The sequence below is a fragment of the Vidua macroura genome, chromosome 7, assembly GCF_024509145.1.
Source record: "Vidua macroura isolate BioBank_ID:100142 chromosome 7, ASM2450914v1, whole genome shotgun sequence".
Lineage (NCBI taxonomy): Eukaryota > Metazoa > Chordata > Aves > Passeriformes > Viduidae > Vidua > Vidua macroura.
Window position 1 is genome coordinate 3,950,899 of NC_071577.1, and position 19,463 is coordinate 3,970,361.

The 19,463-nt window shown below is 44.8% G+C and overlaps 1 protein-coding gene across 10 annotated transcripts in view; it reads left to right on the plus strand.

Moving 5' to 3' along the window:
* AGAP1 (ArfGAP with GTPase domain, ankyrin repeat and PH domain 1) overlaps positions 1-19,463 on the plus strand; it is a 343,329-nt gene that overhangs the window by 201,470 nt on the left and 122,396 nt on the right. For 8 of the 10 annotated variants that reach the window (XM_053981906.1, XM_053981905.1, XM_053981897.1 and 5 more), the window contains one exon: positions 10,867-11,028. The exons of the other annotated variants lie outside the window; for them this stretch is intronic. In XM_053981906.1, the coding sequence (XP_053837881.1) occupies positions 10,867-11,028 (162 nt within the window). The remainder of the gene's footprint in view (positions 1-10,866; positions 11,029-19,463) is intronic. 10 annotated transcript variants of the gene reach the window in all.

Consider the following 19,463-nt stretch of genomic DNA (forward strand, 5'->3'; position numbering starts at 1 on the left):
TGCAGCAGGCAGCTCTCACTGTGTGTGTGTCCTGGCCAGCCTGAGGTTTGATCACACAAGTCAATTATGCCAGAAATTACAAATCCTGGGAAATTCAGATAGTGAATTTCAAATAACACTGTGGGAATAGTTGGAGCTTCTCTCCTCCCTCTTGGCTTCTTCATCCTCTTCCTTAGAAACACTGAAAGACTTTGCTGTTGTCGATGTCTGGTCAGCATCTGCTGCTTGTTATTGGCTTAAAAGCAAACATAAAAAGGAGCTGCTAATCAGTTAAGAATTACTAAAAAGAAAGAAAATAAAGAAAAGAAGGGCACTGTCTCAAGCTGTGTCTGCCTTCTTCATCTGAGCTCTGATGTGGTCAGGGACAGTGGTCACAGCTCCTGATGGGTGGGAGACCTTGTAGGTACTTGGGGCTGAGTTCTGGAGTGCCAGGAGGACTCCTGGAATATCTGCAGTTACCTGCCACACAGCTCAAAACACCTGCAAATTATCCCTTGCAGGCTGTGCTGCTGCCTCAGAGCTTCCCCCCTCTTGTTAGTGTTGGGAAAAGTGGTGTCTTGAGCCTGTGTGGTGCTTTCAAATGGATCACAGGGCTGAACTTGTCACTTACTGGTTGCCACTGGGAGATTTTTGTACACAGCTCTGCCACATGGAGGAGGTTTGGTCCAAACAGGAAGAATCAGCGCTTCCTATTTTGATTTTTAGGCCTGTAAATTCACTATATTTTCTCTGTTCCACGTTACCTCATCCCCAAAAGTTAAATGCTGCTTGGCTTGGTTGATGCCTTCATTTGACACTTAAGCACAGCTTGGAAGATGCCCCTTAAGGAGGGATTTCCATGCCAACTTTGCCAAGAAATCTGTGGATTAAATGCCCATTTGATTGCCTGTAACTGATATTTTAAGTACATATTTCAGCAAATAGTGTAATTTCTTGGGATTCAACCACTCTTTTGATCCCACCACAGTCTGTGAGGCAGCAGAGCAGCTCAAGCTCCTCCTTCTTCTCATCCCCTTCCCTCTCTGAAGCCTTTTTGGACCTCAGTGATGAAACCTTCAGTTTCCTCCCACATGGGGAGGGTCTTTCCCAAGGTGCTTCCCATAACAGTGCTGGGAGCAGAATAGAGGGAATGAAGCTGATCAGGGCAATATTGGGGATTTGGGAAGGACAAACTCAGTTCTTTGGCACAAACTCAGCTCCGGTCCTTGAGAGTTTCCGTTTCAGAGATGTTAAAAAAAAGAAAAAAAAAAAAAAAGGAAAAAAGCCACCTTTATGAGAATATCTGAATTAAAAAAAACTCCGGATTACTCTTCCCTGCTGGGTTTCCCTTGGCATAAAGGCTGGGAAAAACACTTTTCCCTTAACATCAAGTCACACAGTCCATTGTCACAGTCATGGTGGGACAGTGAACAAAATGGAAGTGAAACAGCAGCAGGAAAAAGGAATATTTTCTGTGCTCTGTCAGAAAGTAGGGAAAGGAGTAGAGGGTTGGGCTGCTCTTGCTGTTACAAAGCCAAGCACCTTGCCTGGAAAAAGGTTGACTTTGGTTTGAAAACTGCTCTCTTCTCGGATTCTTGGAGGTGCAGTTTGGGGTTTATTGTGTAGGAACTGGGATTCTGTGTGGCAGCTTCTCGCAGAAAATACAGAGAGATGCAGCATCCTTTTAGCTGGGTTGTTTATGTTGTATAGACTTCAAATAACAGGTTGTTAACTGTGGCTTCAGGGAGGGTGCTCACACTTGTAAGCTAACTTGGTAGGAAACTATGAGTTGAGGGAAATGGATGTTTACTCCCTTCAATCTAAAATTATGTCGCTGCTGTGGTATTTTCAATCCAAGCTGACAAACAATGCTGAAGTAACTGAAATTTAAATTAAATTTTCATGGCACTGAGCATCATTCTGTTGATGCAGCTCAGTTGGAAGTCCTTCAGAAAAGGGTAATTCTTGGACTTGCTCAGTTCCAGCTTTCTCTAAGAGCTGGGAGCAGGGCCAGAGTCCTGCCCATCCCACTGGCCAGTCTCTCTGCCCTTTAGGAGCTGGCTCAGCCTGGCTTTGGAGCCAGGAGTGGGTCCAGGTTTCATTCACTCCTGAACTGGGTTGGATTTGAGCTGCTTGACCTGAAGGTGAACTTATTCCTGAAATCTCTCCCAGGAGTCATTTATTTCTTCTCCTCTCCAAACAACCCAAAGCCTGCGCTGTAGCAAGAGTCACTGATGTAGAAAGTTCACGACTAAAAATAGCTTATGGTGTAGAGATAAATTGTTTCCTGATTAACACTTCATTTAAATAATTTGGTGCTATTAAATTTCCTTAAAATGGTGACTGTACAGTATGTGAAGTATCCCAAATGTGTTAGTTCCAGGGCCATCGTTAAGTGTGCTGAGGGTTGTTATCTGCTAACTGCTTGTGACATTTCAGATGCTGCAGGAATGGCAGCTCCACGTTCTTATCACTGTGAGGCTCCTGTCCGTTATTGATTGTGATCATCTATCAAATCCTTGGTGGTTTTTGTAGATCATGTGATAATCCTTTTTAACTGGGGGGTAACTGTGAGGATTCAGATGTTACGATCAGGCTGGTGATGAGTAAAAAAAAGTGTTTATCGAGCCAGGAGCTCAGAAGCACAGGCAGATTTGTCAAAGCCTGTGGATCTTGGGTGCCTTTGTAAATAAACGCTGAACTGAGCCCTAAATTCAGGAATCTGCTCTGAATTCCCTTCTTGGAGGTGGCTGAGGGTGACCTGGAGTGGTTGGTGGGAGTTATGTGTCGCTAACGCTGCAGTCGGGCGAGGGACGTGAGGTGACTCCGCGCGAAACGCTTCCCGCACTTCAACTTCAGCGCGCCTTTTATGCGTTTGCCACAGATCACAAATGCAAGTTTGGGACTTACTTTTGTCATTAATCACCCTAGTCAATTTTCCATCTGGGTGGCTTTGCTGTTGGTTCAGTGATATACAGCTGCAGCGACGGGAAGGAGAAGTTGGCAGTGTGCTCGTTTCAAAGGAAAAAAACCCAATTTCAAGTGCATCCGAGATTTCCCTTTCATCCCACTAGAGGGATGACTCAAGGTCATTTTCTCTGGTTCCTTAGGACTAGGATTTGCCCTTTCCAGAACTAGAGAAATACAAACTTTCACTGTCAGCACCCTATATCCCTTAATAATGGCAGAAAAGGAGCAGGGCACATATTAGCAATAATGAAATAAATATTTGATAAAATAACTGCGTTAGTTAAATATTGAGAAAAATGAGTTTGCTGAGATTTTTCTCTCCAGGAAAAAAAAAAAAAAAAGGAGAAATGAGCTGTCTGAGAATCCTTTCTCGAGGTGGGCAAACCCCTAATGCTGATGAGGTGGGTAAAGGAGTAGGAATGTGTCGTGGAGCTTCAGGCAGGTGACTGGAGCCTGCAGTCGGTGCCTGTTTCCCTCTGGATGATTTTCATGCCTCCGTGGAGCCGTATCCTGGATAAAATCCCAGATCTGCCTCGTCCACCCGATGAAATCCCGGTGTCTTGACGGTCACACGGCGCAGCACGAACTGGTTGGATGTTCAGACCTTTGCAGGGCTGTCCATGCTTTTCCCCCCAGTGATTTTAAGATATTAAAGCCATCGGGAGGGTTGAAGTCGATTTACCAAACGGGGGAGGGGAAAAAAAAAAAAATTCACAAATGTGTTTGGAGTACTGAACTGCCGTTGACATCTAAAGTCCCAACCATGCTGTTTTCCTCCACACTCCAGCAATCAGGACATCCAGCAAACCCATAAAAAACCAAACTAATAGCATGAATATTCAGTGACCTAGAATACTAATTATTGTCATGAATATTAATGTGATCGGACTTGCTTTTTCCTCTTCTCTTTCTCTCTGGCTCGGGTTTGGTTTTTTTTTTTTTTCCCCTCTATTTTTTTTTTTTAATTTTTTTTTTTTTCCACTCAGCCGGCTCTAAAGATGGACCATAATGAGAGCATTTAAGAGAGAGAGCGCTCTCCGCCGTGACAGGGACCGGGGTAATAAGGAGAGCTTGATTAACGTGGTGCACTTGGGGGAGAGATGAGAAGATTCACGTGGGCCTGTTGTGGGGGAGGCAATGAGGCACCGGCGGCTGTGTTGCTGCTCCCTCAGATTAATGAGGCCTAAGAGTGCATTAGGAACAGTGACAAAGGTTTGATCTAATGGGCTCAGTCATTTTTCCTTTGAGTGACAGACGCACAGAAGTAATTGGCTGTGCAGAATGGCAGCTCATTGGCAGTACTTAAGGATACATTATCCCCGTTGTGTGGCCCGCAGAGGCTGTTTATCAAAACTGCTCACACTGCAGACATGCATTCACTTAGCTGCTGTTACAGTGGCAATAGCTATTAAAAAGAGGGGAGAAAAAAAAAAAAAAAAAAACAAAAAGGAAAAAAGTCATCTCGCATTCGTATCTATTGTCTCTTTTGCGAAAATAAAGTTTCTTTGTTCCGTTTCCTGAAGAGGCGGTGGATGCCAGCAGTGGTCCCTCCCCACCCCATGAGGCTCGGGCAGGGTTTGAGGAGGGCTGGAGCTCGTGGGAAGCTCCCAAAGTTTGCCCAGTTCATCTCAGCAGTCGGGATCCAGCGCGCAGGTAGGACCTGCCACCCCCTCTCCAACTCCATTATTAATAATTCCCACAGACAGTCGAAGGGATTAGGCAGCATTTTACATCCTTTGCCTCAGGGCCTGCACATGCTCTGCTGTACCTACCTCGGAATGATTTGGATCTCTGCTGTTATTTTTCACAAAGTTAAATCCACGGTTCCTGTCGGGATTCACAGCCAAATAAGAGCAACACAAAGCAGAGTTTTTGCCAGCAAAACACTCACCTCTGGGTCTTAAAGCTGCAGTCCTTGAACAAGCAGGTAACCTCAAGCAGGACTTGCCCAGAAAGCCGAGCATATCTTATTTATTACTGTTATTTGTTAAAACTACAGGAAAATAATAATAATCTGCCTGCCAGGAGAGGAAAGCAGGCTTTGATCCCAGCAGAATAAATAGTCGGGGATCTCGAGCAGAAGCCCGCAGTGAAGATCTTGGGTTTAACTTTCTTTCAGAAGAGATGTCTCCTCTGATGACTTAATTTTCCTCCACACTTGCTGTGTTGCTTTGGCATGCTCTGAGAATAATAGCTTTCCTCGTTATACTCCCAGCACCACGTCCTTCACTGCCAGGATATTTCTTGGCACTGCCTTGTTTGTTCATTAGTATTGACCCCGCTCGGTCTGTGCGCTGCTGATCGAGCCTGGTTCGGCGGGGATGGAGATGGGAGGGCTTCCTCTAGGAATAGCTGCTTGTCCTTAGGAATTCTGTTCAGCAGGCAAATGCTTCTGGAAGAAAGAAGTCTTAAAACAAAGTTAAGCTCATAAGCCAGTTTGCTGCTGCAACGTTGAAAGTGATGGTCAGCATGATGGGGCAGAGTGGCAGCACTGGAACCAGTGTGGTTTGGAAAGATTTTTGTCACAGAGTCACAGTGGTTTGGATTGGAAGGGACCTGAAAGTTCATCTGTTTCCAGCCCTGCCCCTCACTCGTTCCTGTTTTATGTGTGAGGAACCTCAGGGACTTTCAGGTGCCTGATAAAGCCAGGGTGGGGACCTTGTGCTGCTTGCACAGTGCCGTCGGGATGGAACAGAACCCATGGCAATACTTGAGGGACTTTTACCCCCCTGAAGAACCTGGCTGTGAAATTTAGAGCTCTTCGGGTCCCACAGAACGTGGCCAGACAGCTGGGCAATGCCTCCCTTCCCAGCATGGGACACTCCTCAGTGGGAGAGGCAAGGAGCTGTAAGTAGCTGTTTCCCCAGATTTCAGTGCAGCACACGATCTCCAGAGTGGGCACAGGATGCACCTGGAAAAGATGGATGCTGAGGCAGCAGACTAATGGAACCCAGGAGAGCCATCCCCAAATGTTCCTGGTCCCAAGGTTCGTATCTGTAGGTGAAGGAGAGGCAGGAAGCACAGCTGGGATGGTCAGACAGTTCTCAGGAAAGGTTGGTCCACTGCAAAGGTTTCTGCACAACTCTGGGAATTCATTCTGAGCATGATGCGGAGCTGAGGATGGGAAGGGAACGCTTCCCATCTTTTGGCAGCTTCTCCCTTTCCACCCTGAAGAGCCTGGAGGGAGCAGTGCTGGGGGTGTGGGTTTGGAAGGGGCATCCACAGCCAGTCTAACCTACTTGACAGTGCCTGGTGCTGAATTAGAGGGCATTTCAAGAATAGGCAGAATTCCTGCAACACAAATTGACCCAACATGATTTGAAACAATTAACCCTCTGATATCAAGAGTCAGGATTTCCTGACCCACAACTCTAATGTATTTTTCATTAGTTCTAACAGCTGGTGAGCGCAGCCCTCTGGCCTTAAGAGGTTTATTTCCTTCTCTTTTTCTTTTTTTTTTTTTGGAAGAGAAACTCGTCATGAGCGTGAGGAGCTTGGCACAAATGAAACATGGTGAAAGCAGAGCAGTAGGGCTGCAGTTTATCTGATTCAGTCTTTCTGTGCAGCCCCCTGTGAGTCTCATACGCTGCTGCTTCATGGAAAAATACAGTTCTGCTTCACAACTCCTGCTCTGCCTGCTCGTCTCATAAATCCAGGAGTGTGTTAGTTGCACTTGTGAATGTAACTTCTGGTAGCTGATTTGTTTGGAGGAAATCACAGATGTGTCTGCAGCAGGGAATGGAAATCATTTGTGCCCACTATCGTTTGTGTCACTTGTATCTCACTTCTCAGGGTCTGCTTGTGAATTGTATTCATTCTGCATGTGTAATTAGTGGGTGGTGTAGTTGGTGGAGGCTTGAACTGATGTGTCTTTTCCACTAACCTGTGATGATTCACAGGATTTTTAAGTTAAAAACCAGCAAAAGAGGGATTGCAGACATGCTGTCCCTCATACTGTTCCATTACAGGAGCAAACATGACCAAAACCATGAGTGGTGTATTTTTTATTGGACGAGTCACGACAATATGTAAGCCAGCATTTATATTAACCTCAATTGCATATTTTAATACCATTTTTACAATAGACCCTTTACCTTTTGGCTTTTACCTACTAGACACACACTGCTCACATCTTGTCCAGTCCTGTGTTTGTATGAATCCTGGTTATTTTCATTTCATTTCTAAGGCTTGCACCTCTGCTCCGTTGTTTTGGGAACCTGAAGGGCTGTGTGTGAGGAGCCAGAGTGACTCCCTTGTTCTCCTTCTGCCCCCGTGTGTGTTTCCCTCAGCTTCTCCACACTCCTTGGCTTAATTCCTCGTGCTCTTTGCAGCGTTTTACACTGAATAGTTGGGTATTTAAATGGGATTTCATGTGAGCACGCTCACTTTTCTTAGGGGCTCGTCTGCTGAGCAGTGGCCGAACCTGGAAATTACCTTGAATCTTAATTTGGATGGGTTTTGTGGGGCTTAATTGTTTGAACGTTTTGTAAGCGCGGCCGTAACGGGGTGTTTTATAACATCAGAAAAGATAGTTTTAATAAAGCTGTCTAGAGCTAGAAAGAGGAACTCTTTCTTTGATGCTCCTTTGGTAGATGAAAACATTTTTGTTCAATAGGAGACCAGCATCTTTTTTTTTTTGCTCATTTGAGACAAGTTCTGGCAACATACTGATATTCATTCAAATATAAATGCCATATTCCCTTTGAAATGCAAATTGTTTAAAGAAAAATAGCATATGGTAGAGGTAAGTACCTTTTCAAATCAGCTCCCACACTTTAGGGATGTGAGTACAGCTAAAATTATTCTTTGGAAAGAATCTGGAGCCTTTGACACATTGAAGCTTGAACTAATCAAGGCTTCCCAGTAAGCATATACACATATCCATATCAAGGAAACAGTGCTGAGAATACATGGATTAGCATAGTAATTTAACTGCCCCCTGCTAATCAACTTAAGCAACCAGCTGATGCGTGCAGGATGCATTTGAAGAGGCAACTCTTTCACAGCTCCGGCGTGGGCCAGGTAGCAGGAGCTTGGGTAGATGTGAAGATGGGAATCTGGCTGTGGCTGTGGGGACAAGAGGTGCAGGATATAAAGGCTTTGTGTGCCTAACCCAACACACAGGGCTTTGCTGTCCATGGATCAGGGAACCACGGAATGGTTTGGGTTGGAAGGACCCTTAAATCTCATCTGGTCCAACCCCCCTGCCGTGGGTAGGGACATCTTCAGCATTTCCACTGAGTACTGCTGGCCTCCTCTTCCTCACTGTCTCCTGCTTGCCTGCTGAAAGGCTGAGGTGGTTTCTGCTGCCGAGGCTTTATCCCTGAGGAAAATTAAAGGACTTTTGCCAGGTCTGGTTTGGGGTTTGCCCATTGTAGATGAACTGTGGGACTGTGTTGGAGAAGCTCTGGCAAGAGCAGCAGTCCTTGTTTTGGGGTGGCAGCATTAGCACCTAGCGTGGGATTCGTGTCCTGCAGTTGGACTGAGAAGTGGTAAAATTAGCACTGGATTGGGAAATAATGATTTTTAAATAAGGTTCTGAGTAACAAGTTTGTGCTAGAGCTGAACATATCGAGGAGGGGAACAGGAAAGGAAAGGCACTCTATTTTCTATGGTCTGACCCTTCTGATACCTATTCATGGATGCTGGCTTGATGGTCTGATATGTCATGAAAATACACACCTTGCAGCACCTGGGCAAGGTGGGATTTAATCCTGAATAATTATCAAAGAGGTTGCAGGATAAAGGTTACCAGGCTAAGGCAGTAGGAAAGGGAGCTGGGCTGGGTTAATCACAGTCACATGAATGCACCTGGCACCTGTTTTGTGCTAGCAGCCCATACCTTTGAGAGAGGTGCAGTGAAAGAAAAAATTCTTCTTTGGTTCCCAGAACAAGTCGCTTCTCAACAGGTTCATGTCACAGCGTGGGGTTGGAGTTTTCTCACCTCATTAAGGTGAGAGGAGAGCTTTTGGTGCTGACACGATGACACAGGAATCTTGGTGTTCTCAAGGTGTTGGTTTTGCATCATGGTTAGAAGGTGATGGGACGCTTGTGTTCAAAAGCTTGTGGACTAGGTAGAAGATGTCAGCATAAAAATATCACTGCTTGTGTTGTGTCTATGTTGGCCTAAATCTCAAGTCTGTAGAACCCACTCGGTCTCAAACTCTTGTCACTCACATCAGCCATTCCCTTTAATTTGGTGGATCATCAAAACAATTTCTGGATTGTGAAAAGCAGAGGAAAAGGGGATTTCAAAGCGAGCATCACAGAAGCTGATTTGGAAGGAGAGATTTCTCTTAAGGCAGCGCAAAATACAACTTTTGTCAGCTCATGTTTTCATTTTCTGTTGTGGTTTTAAAATACCGAATTGCAATTTAGTCCTCTGCTCTGTAGTGTCATGCCTTGGGAGGTCCCACCATGGTTCCAAAACCCACCTTAGACTTTGCATAATGAAACAAATGAGTTTTTCTGTCTGTATTTCATGTCTGCAAAGCAGGGTTTGCCAGGCAGAAGTTCTTGAGGGCTGAGTAAGTACATTGAAGGCACAGATACTGTGATGGATCTGTGTTAAGGACTAAAGAGGAGATTTTGTCTTGGGAAAGGGGAGGAGAGAAAGGGACAATTATGCCAACTCTAATAAACACAAAGTAGTTCACTAAGCTCTGCTGTCTTCCCAAAGGCTGCTCTGGGAAAAGACATAATGATAGAACTGGGAGTCAGGAGATCTGGGTTTTATTTTCAAGTCTGCCACAATCTTCCTTTGTGGCCCTGGGTCATTTAACCTCTGAAAAATGGGGGAAATGATAGCAGATAATTAACAACCTCACAGGAGCATTGAAAATTAATTCATTAATTTTTCTGAACTCATCAGTAGAAGGTGCAATGGAAATGCAAAGTGTGAGAGTGCGTTATAATACTGCGTCTGCTCCTTTCCCTTTGCATGTGTTTTTTAAGAGTGTTCTTCAATCCATAGAGGACCTGTGGGGCACCTTTAGAGAGCCTGCCCTGAGGAATGAAACTGGCACTGTAAATTCTTTGTGGCTTTATGATATGCAAGTTGCTAGGAATGGAGTAAAATGTGCTCAGAACCCAAAACTGTGGAGCAGGTTTTGGCCCATAGCAAGTTGCGAGTAAAACCATCAGAAACCTGAGTTTCTGGAAAGGTTTTAATTGTTTCTACTCTAAAATGTATTCAAGCAGATCCCACTTGTCCTGTTTTATGGTGAGAAACCTGTCCCTGTCACTCCCCCTTGCACACAGCTCCCAGCATTTTAATGTCCTAGGCCTCAGTGATGGTGAAAATACAGAAGTGTTTGCTGGGTAAAGGCTGTTCTTTGTGTGTCCCCTTTTGTGTCACATTCCTGGGACCAGCCCCAGGAGTGACACTTGCAGTCAGGCCAATGTCTGCTTTGTGTCACGGTGTTGTTTTAAGATTAAATGTCCAAGAAAGTTTTTTTCCCCCCCTTGGTCTCTCAGTGCTGGCAGTCCTTTGCTCCCCAGCAGTGTGTTCTTTGGGGACATACCTTGTCAGGAGTTATTTAGAGGCGGATTGTTTTAAACTCTTGGAGTTGGCTCAGTTGTATAAACGGTGGCTTTTAGGAAGAAATTGATTTTCTGTGTGCAGTCTAACAAGCAGAGAAGCTCCAGAGAGTCTGCCTGGTAGCAGAGTCATGGAAGATCGTGTTTCCCAGAAGGTGAATGAACAGAATGAGGTGATGCCATGAAAAATTTGGCTTTTTTGTCTTCTTAGCTGGATTTGAGCCGGTCTCGGGACCGTCAGCTCCGGCGCTTCAGGGAGGGTCGTTGTGTGGGTGAAGTGACCCCTATTTCTGCTCATTGAGACCCCCCCCATCCATCCCGACGCGAAATCCCTTCTGTGCTCTCTATTGACACGCTCTGTTTTCCCTTTGTGCCTAGGGAACGTGACTGCTAGCACATCTGTGTCTCAGATGGCCAGTGGGATCAGTCTGGTGTCCTTCAACAGCCGCCCGGACGGTTTGCACCAGCGCTCCTACTCGGTCTCCAGTGCAGATCAGTGGAGCGAGGCCACAGTCATTGCCAACTCTGGCATTAGCAGTGGTAAGAAACCTGCAGCTCTGGGGGGGTCACGTGCCTTGGGGTGAACGGGGAGTTTGGTGCTCTTGGTGTTTTTTTTTTTCCAAAAGGGAAAAGAAAAGAAGTGAAATGGTGCCCACCCCGTTGCGGTGTAGGGTGCTGAGCTTGCAGCGTCTGAGGGAAAAATTGGAATTAGACAAAAGGGGATGGATTAACTTTTAACATTAACTTCTTTTATGTGGGCACGGAGTGACAGGGCAAGGGGGAATGGCTTTAAACTGAGAGAGAGGCAGTTTAGCTTAGATATTAGGGAGAAATCCTTCCTTGAGAGGATGCCGAGGCCCTGCAGAGGTTGCCCAGAGAAGCTGTGGCTGCCCTGGAAGTGTCCAAAGCCAGGCTGGATGGGACTTGGAGCAGCCTAAAAGAATTTTGTGACTTTTTTCAACATGAAGAGCTAATGTAGTTGCAATACTGCTTAATTTTAATTTCAGGCACGTGATCTTAGGATCCCAGAATGGCCTGGGTTGGAAGGGACCTTCAAGCCCATCTTCCCCTGCCATGGGCAGGGACACCTTCCACTATCCCTCCAAGCCCCTCCAAGCCCCATCCAGCCTGGCTTTGGACACTCCCAGGGATGGAGCAGCCACATAATGTGTGTTGTTTGCTTGATACTCACGTTTCTTGCCCTGTGTGATGGAGATTAGCAGTAAATGACTCTCTAGATCTTCTCCTCAGCGTGTCCTTCCTCTGCTGTGCTCTTGCTCCATTGCCTGCACACTCCTGGCACAGTCTTAGTGTTTCCTCTGTGGAGCATTTAACTGCATTAAAAGGAGCAGGTGCTATTCCAGGTGGTGTTTTGGGATTATTAGATTGTAGCAATAATTGTTTTTAAAGGGTGGATGTGGTATTTGCTACCAGACCAGGATCAATAGGTCAGGAGAAAGGGGAGGAATGCTGTTTCTGATGGCTGCCCCTAAAATGGGAACAGTTAGGGGAATATGGGAACTATTTCACACGTCCCACATATATCTCTATGTCTGTAGAAGGTCTGAATCTGAGTATAGCCCTGAGAGCATCTCTGGGTTTTTAGTGCCACCTTAGGAGAACAGAGGGTTTAAAATCATGATCACCGTGTTTCAGAGTGGCATTAACTATCAAATTCATACCTAGCAAAGCACAGACTTTTTTTCTGGAGCTGTAAACATGGGGGCAGCACCTTCAGGAGAATTTGCATTAAAATGGTCCAGATGTTGCCTAAGAATTTTCTGACTGAGCCTTGCAGGAAGGCAGGGATGTTGTGAAGCAGCACAGTGAAATAAACAATTCAGCCCTGTCCTCTTCTGTGTCCACCCAGCTCACCCACTCCTGGTTAAGCTTTTAGGGGAGGCAGCATTGCCCTGCGTGGATGCTGAGCTGGTTTCCCACTTAAAATCACGTATTTTCTGCCTCCTTTTCCTGAGCTGCTTTGTCATTTTAATCCACCCCCCAACTCCACCTCCCTTCTGAGAGGTTAGACCAAAGTTTGGGCTTTTTTGTGCCTTTCATTCTGTAGCTTTTCTAAGGCAAGATGAAGAATGTTGAGTGCTGGCTGTAGGAGGAGAGCAGGAGCTCTAGGCTGCAGTCCTGTGCACCTCGACACACCTGCAGGCAGGTGAGCAGGTGCCATCCCCATGCCAGATGTCCCAAATGAGGCTGCAGGGGAGAAAAACCTTCAAAATTCAGTGAACTGCTACAAGTGGCATGGAAATAGAATCTTCAAAAGTAGAAATAGCCCCCGAATTCCTGCTTTTGCCATCCCCTTGGCTTCAAAATGCTGGATTTGCTGGACTTGCCTTTTGCTCCTGCTGTTGATCCCGAGCTGGTTTACAATTCCTGGTGAAGGGAACCTTTTCTCCCACCCCAGCTCTGCAGTCTCCCATATGTGCAGTACCTTTTTCTGACTTGACATTCATATGGGATTAGTTCTGGCTCAAAAGAGACGACAGCCAGAATTATCTATGAAATACTTATTTTGAAATTGCAAGTGACTGGTACTTGTGAAGAAGCCTAGCTCGAATAATTTCTTGCAGAGGTTCTAGTATGTTTTTTTTTAATGTTGAGGGGTTGTTTTTTTTATAAATATTGAGGGAAAATTGGATTAAAAATGAGTTTTAGGCAACTAAGGGTCAGCAGACTCAGAAGTATTGCACTAAAACTCTTACAAAACCTCAAGAATAATTGATTGCTCTGAGTGTATCATCTTTGGGTAAGCTCAGAGATGTGTCCTTTATGTTGGCAAGTTGACGCATGAAAAACCCTTTTTAATTTCTGGGGTTTTTTTCTCCATTAAAAGATTTTTGAATTTAAGTCATAAAAAGCTAATACTGTGAAAGCAGCAGGTATGGCAAGAAGCTAAGCATCTTTTGGAATTCAAATGCCAATGTACTGGAGAATATGCCTGCTTATTGTCACGTGGTTTTATTGTAGACAAAATAACATATTGGGATTCAATTTTTCTCTGCACCTTTTTTTCACATTAAATTAATACTTTGTGTGGCTCCAGAGAACTTTTCAAAGTCTTCCAAACCAGACCTTTGGTTTCCTGGGGCTTCTGTCTTTCAAGCAGCTGTGAACATCTCCTAATTAGATAAATTACTTTGTAGTGGGCAGAGCCACAAAACAGGAGGTGCTGGTTAAATTAAAGGGGAAAAATAGAAAAATCCATTCTCTGAAATGGAATGCCCCACTGCTTTATGACTATTACTGTTGTAAGGTTTTACATTTAAGTACCTGAGGTTTAAAATTAAATGTCTAATATAATTTGGCGCTGGTAACATGAAGCCTGTGCCTGCCCTGGGAGAAAATCTCGACAGCTTAGTTTGGTGTTTCAAATTGCTGCGTGCTGGATAGTGAGCAGCTCGTGCTGCTGGCTCACTATTTAGCTCAGTCCCACCTGCTGTTCAGCATCATTTCCAATGCAGGAACATATTTGCCTTAAAAACTCCTGAAATTTCAAAAGGCTGTTCCAGCAGCACATGAAAAATTAATTCTTTTTGCCTTTTTTTCCTCGTTTTTTCTTTTTTTTTTTCCCCTTCTCCTCCATACTCTTGTAAGTGCTTGACAGAAGTAATTTTAGCAGCGAGAGAGAATAAAAACTGGGGGCAGTAAATCCCTGTCCAGGAACCTCTTGTGTAGATTCTTTATGGACCCAGAATTGATCTGCGTGTCAGATCCTGATGTAGTTTCAACTGTTTATCACCCTAATGGTGGTAGAGAGACCATGAACATCAACTTATAATCCCCCATGAAAGAAATTGGTGTTTGCAGTCAATGAAGGAGCAGCTCAGCTTTATTGATAGATTTGGAACAATTACTGCTGCTCCAGCTATTGGCCCAGAGGTTTTCCTGGATCCCACTGGAAGCCTGCGATGTTTTTTCCTCTGATAAATCTCCTCCTTGATGTTTTGCTTTTTTTTTTTTTTTTCTTTTCCTTCTTTTATCACCCAGAATTATCTGTAGTTGCTCATTGCTGGGGAATAGGAGGGCTCCTGGTCTCAGGGGAGCCATTTGTGACCTGTTTGGGTGTTAAAGTTCTGTTCTGGATTGTGCATCCCATCATTCCTCCTCTGTAAATCCAGCTGTTATTTTCATAAAACCAGAACATTTTTACAGTTGGAAAAGCCCTCAAATATCATCCAGTCCAACCTTTAACCCAGCACTGCCAAGCCCACCACTAATCCCTGTTCCTAAGTGCCAAATCCAAACATTTTTTGAACACTTCCAGGGATGATGACTCCACCCTTTCCCTGTGCCAGTGCCTGACCCCCCTTTCAGTGAGGAAGTTTTCCTGACAGGAGGGGACAGCCAGGGGGGTCAGGCTCTGCTCCCAGGGAACAGGCACAGGAGGAGAGGGAACGGCCTCAGGCTGGGCCAGGGCAGGCTCAGGGTGGACAGCAGCAGGAATTTCCCCATGGGAAGGGTGCTCAGGGATTGGAACTGCCCAGGGAGGGTTGGAGTGCCCATCCCTGGCGGTGTCCAAGGATGTCCTGGACATGGCACTCAGTGCTCTGGACTGGGGACAGTGACAGGGTCACTGGAGGGTTTTTCCAATTCCATGATTTTAGTGGTGCTGATGCCACTAGAGAGATGGGTCTGTCTGCTCTCCAGTCTTCACAGTTTGTGCATCTCTGAAGAGCCTGGCAGACAGACCCCCAGTTTGCCAGCAGAAGTTTTTGTGGTGCCAGGAACCACAGGCAGCTGCCTTGCAAAAGTGAGATTTGTGAGCCATCACTCTGAGAAGACCAAGGATGTAATTTCCTTCCTGCGGATGAAGCAGCAGCTTGGTTCATTCTCTTTTTAAATGTCCTGTTTTATCATTTGGCTTCTGTGCCCTGAGACCATCAGAGGGAAGGATTCAGCATTCAGCTCTTCTGACAGAGCACTGCAAACAGCACTTTGCACGGGACAGGGATTTCTGGTCTCTGGACTTGTAAATTGTTATTTGAATTCCAGCATGATGTAAAATTCTGCTGTAAATCAAATATCTGTTTAAATATCATCCACTTAGGCTTTATCACTGTACAATTGCTTGTACGGGCCATTTGAGCTCGGCTGTAATTTATGGAAGTTGTAATACCTGGTGTCTTCTGAGTTTCTAACAGTTTGGTGTTAGGGTTTATTAATGTGAAATTGAGTTCTCACTGTGCCATGGGGTGTGAGAGGTCGCTGGAGTGTTGATATTAATGCAGACCTTGCAACTTGCCTTACTTGTCTGATCCTAAGTGCTGGGAATGATTAAATGATGGAACCTTCTGCTCTGCCTTGGGAAAGGAAATGGTTCAACCTGCATCTGACATCAGAAAATACCATTTAGAGCTGCTGGAATTCCATAGGCAAGTTCTTGACCAGGAGCAATGATATAATTTCAAATAGATTTATAGAATTTCAGAATTGTTTTGGTCAGTGTATACAGATGGTTTAGGTCAGAAGAGCTTTTTCCTCCTTTTTAAATATGGAAATTGTGACCGAAAAGCAAATATAGATTTATTTTGTCCCTTTTTTTTTTTTCCCTAGCTACTTTAGAGCTACTCTGGGATTTTCTGTAATTCTTACCACTTAATATAATAAAATTCACCATGCTTAATATATGCACATAGTTTACATTATCTTACATAGGACAGGAAAGGGAACATTCTTCTACTTTTCATACCTCTATGTGATCCACAAATAGCTTTTGGCAAAATACTTCCAGAGGGAAACCACTGCAGTTCAGCAGAGTAAACTCTGCTAGCAACAACTTATTATTTCCTTTGTTTTCTCAGCATACCTTGAGGAAATGTGGGTTATAAAGCACTACTTCCTAACAATTTGTGGAAAGCCATCCCCTTTCAGCATGAGGTTGTGTACTGAGAAACTTCCAGTATTTAAATTCACCTGGCATTCTTGACAAGCTCTCACCTGAAATAGCCCAGTCAACCAGAAATATTAAAAAACTCTGTGTAGCAGTGTCCTAGGAAACTGGTGAATTTTTGGATTTGCTGATCCTGCAGGACTTGAGGTTTCACACTGGTTTTAATTCAGGCAGGGGGTGGTGGGGTCTTGCAACCTGTGGTTCCCCAAAGTAATGTAAGGCCTGGAGGGCAATGGTGATAAATAAGTGCTCTGAGAAGGGGCTTGGAGCAGTAATCCAGCTGGTGCTGTCTGTGCCTGGGCATTTTGGGAATGTGTTAGCCCCTGGAAGCAGCAGGACCCAGAGCTTAACCCTCCTGTTCTGCAGACCACGGGAAGTCTCAGCCTGATGGGAAACTTTGGGGTCACCATCCCTGGAAGTGTTAAAAACCGTGTGGCACTTGGGAACATGTGCTGGCTTAGGGGCTGGACCCAAGGGTCTCAGAGGGCTTTTTCAACCTAAATGATGCTGTGGGTCTGTGCCTTTCTCCTGCCCATCCAGGCCATGGGTGGCAGCTCAGTGACCACCAAACTGGAGATGAGCTGCTGCCATCTGCTCCCACTGGGCCTTGTGTCCAGCAGAGAAGTGACATCAAAGAGTGAAAGATCTGAAAGCAGCTCTTTACTTTGTGTCTCTGGTGGCACCAAGAGCCCTCTGAGGTTTAGGCTCTACCATGATGTTGGTTTAGGGAGGACTTTGGGCACTTCTGCACAGCTTGGCTGAGTTTCAACTGCTCCTCTATTTATCCAGTGCTGCTGCTTAAACCCTGAGCTACATTTTTGCAGTTCTGCATCTGCTTTTCTTGTCGAAGGTCTTCTTCTTCCTGCTCTCCCCCTGATTAAAACACAAAGAATTGTTGCATTCAGCAATTAAATCCTGCTCTTGATTCCAAGAAACATGAGTTTGCATCCTCAGGTAATTTGACATTGGCAACCTGATGCTGATCTTAATGTTGCTCACAGCCTGGAGTGCCAAATGTCTGTCAGTAAATTGTTCATGGGACTAAATTAACTTCTTGACTGAGCTATAAAGCTCTGGGTTTTCCCAGCATTTACTTACAGATGATTTTGCATTTAGTTTGGCTTAGGATTTACACTGAAGTAAAAATGCAAGTAGCATGTTCTTTATAACAGGGGGAAAAGGTGATTTATTTCTGGTTACTGATGCTGATTAATCTGATTTGATTGTCTGGCAGTGTTCAGTAAATCTGTGCTTTTTCTGCCTGTAGCTGGGCTTGGTTGTCACACCTTCTCTGTTATCCCCACTCAGGAGAAAAAAAGAGGGAAAAGCCCTCAAGCCAAAGCACTTTACTTCTATTCTTGGAGTTCAGGCTTTAACGGGACAGAACAGTGAGGAGAGTGAGTGTTGTCTTCATCAGCTCTCCTGCCCAAGAAACACTTTCCAAAAATCAGGGCTTCTCCAGGAAGGCAGCTGGATACCCAGCATGCTTCTGTGTAGCTCAGACATTTGACATTTGATAGATACAACTCTTAGAAGTCTGCAAAATGTATTCTCTTCTCTGGTTTTGTATTAGAACCGTTATTTTGAATTATTACATGAAAACATTTTCATGTAAGGTATAATACTGGAGATGATCACACCTGTGGACAAAGGGAATTCTTTGTCAGGGAGGCTGTGCTGTAATCTCATTTGTATTTAGAAGAGTGTAAGTTTTAAAGGTTTTAATTTTGCATGTTTGCAGTTTGAGGTTGCTTTAATCTGAAATGTTTGCAGTAATTGCAAGGCATTAAATACATGAGCTGGATTCACACAATATCCTGCAGGAGGTTATGGACTTTGAAAATAAAATCATGTTTGCAGACAGCATTATAAATCGAGAGACACACTCTCAAGTAAACACAGAGGAAAGACATAATACTGCAAGAGCTGGATGTGACATTTTATGAACTCTGATTCAAGCAGTGTGGCTTACAAATTCCATAAGCCCAGTGAATTCTGTATTTATGGGCTTTATAAGGAAGACTTAAGGAGGGAAGTAAATAAGCTTCCCAAATCAGTGAGCTTTTCTATTTTCTTAATTGTTTTATCTTACTGTAAATAAGCTAAGTTTATCTAATAATCTAAATTCTACATTTATTTTAAGTTTTGTAAAGGTTTAAACGCAAAGTTGAGAAAGCAAAATGTTCATGTCCCACAGGAGCAATTCCTGATTGGAGGATTTCTCCTTTACACATCCACACTTCAGAAGTTCCGATAGATGCTTGTAATAGTTAGATTCTTGTTTAATGTTTAATGTTGCATTATTGTTTAATGTGCAGCCAGGAGTGCGGTGCTTTGCTTTGTAGGCTCTGGAGGAAGAGTGTGCAAGAAACACACTCAGTGCTTTTATCCCTTCTGGGGCTTAATGAAATTTCTGTTCCAGTTAAGAGCAGAGCAGTTGCCTCCTCAAGCGTGGCTGCTGGCGGGCTGGGTTTCTCCCCAGCCCAGCTCCCAGAGTGGGTTTTTAGGGACGTTGTGTATTCCTTACCTATGGAATCCAACACTTCAAAGCCACCTCACAGCACACACGGCTCAGGGAGTGAAAGAAGCCTCTGTGCCGGGCCCTGGCCACAACCTGGGGATTGTTGGGGGCCAGCTGGAGCTCAGGGCTTCCCTTCCTGCAGGTGGGAGAGCTTTTCCTTTCAAGTGCCCGGGCCCTTCCTTTGTCACAGTTGATCTCATCCCTTCATGCAGCCAGGCTGTGCCACCCACGGGCCAGGAGCACCCGGTGCACCGGGGGCTGCTCTGATGGAGGGCCCCTGCCTTATTTAGCCAAGAGATAGAAAGAGGGCTTGATTAAAATTGGAAATTACAAAAAAGAAAAAAAAAAAAAAAGTTTGTCGATGGCAGTCGCACCACCTGACACCTCTGAAAGACAGAGCTTTGTGTTTTAAGAGCTTTGCTTTTCAGCTCTGGGTGTCTGCGATAGGAAAATGTTTGATTTTGCCTTTGATTAAGAGCGGTCTTGGTGTTGCTGCCATTATTTCTCTTCCTTTCTGACAGTGCTGCTCATGGCATACGTTACCAGGAA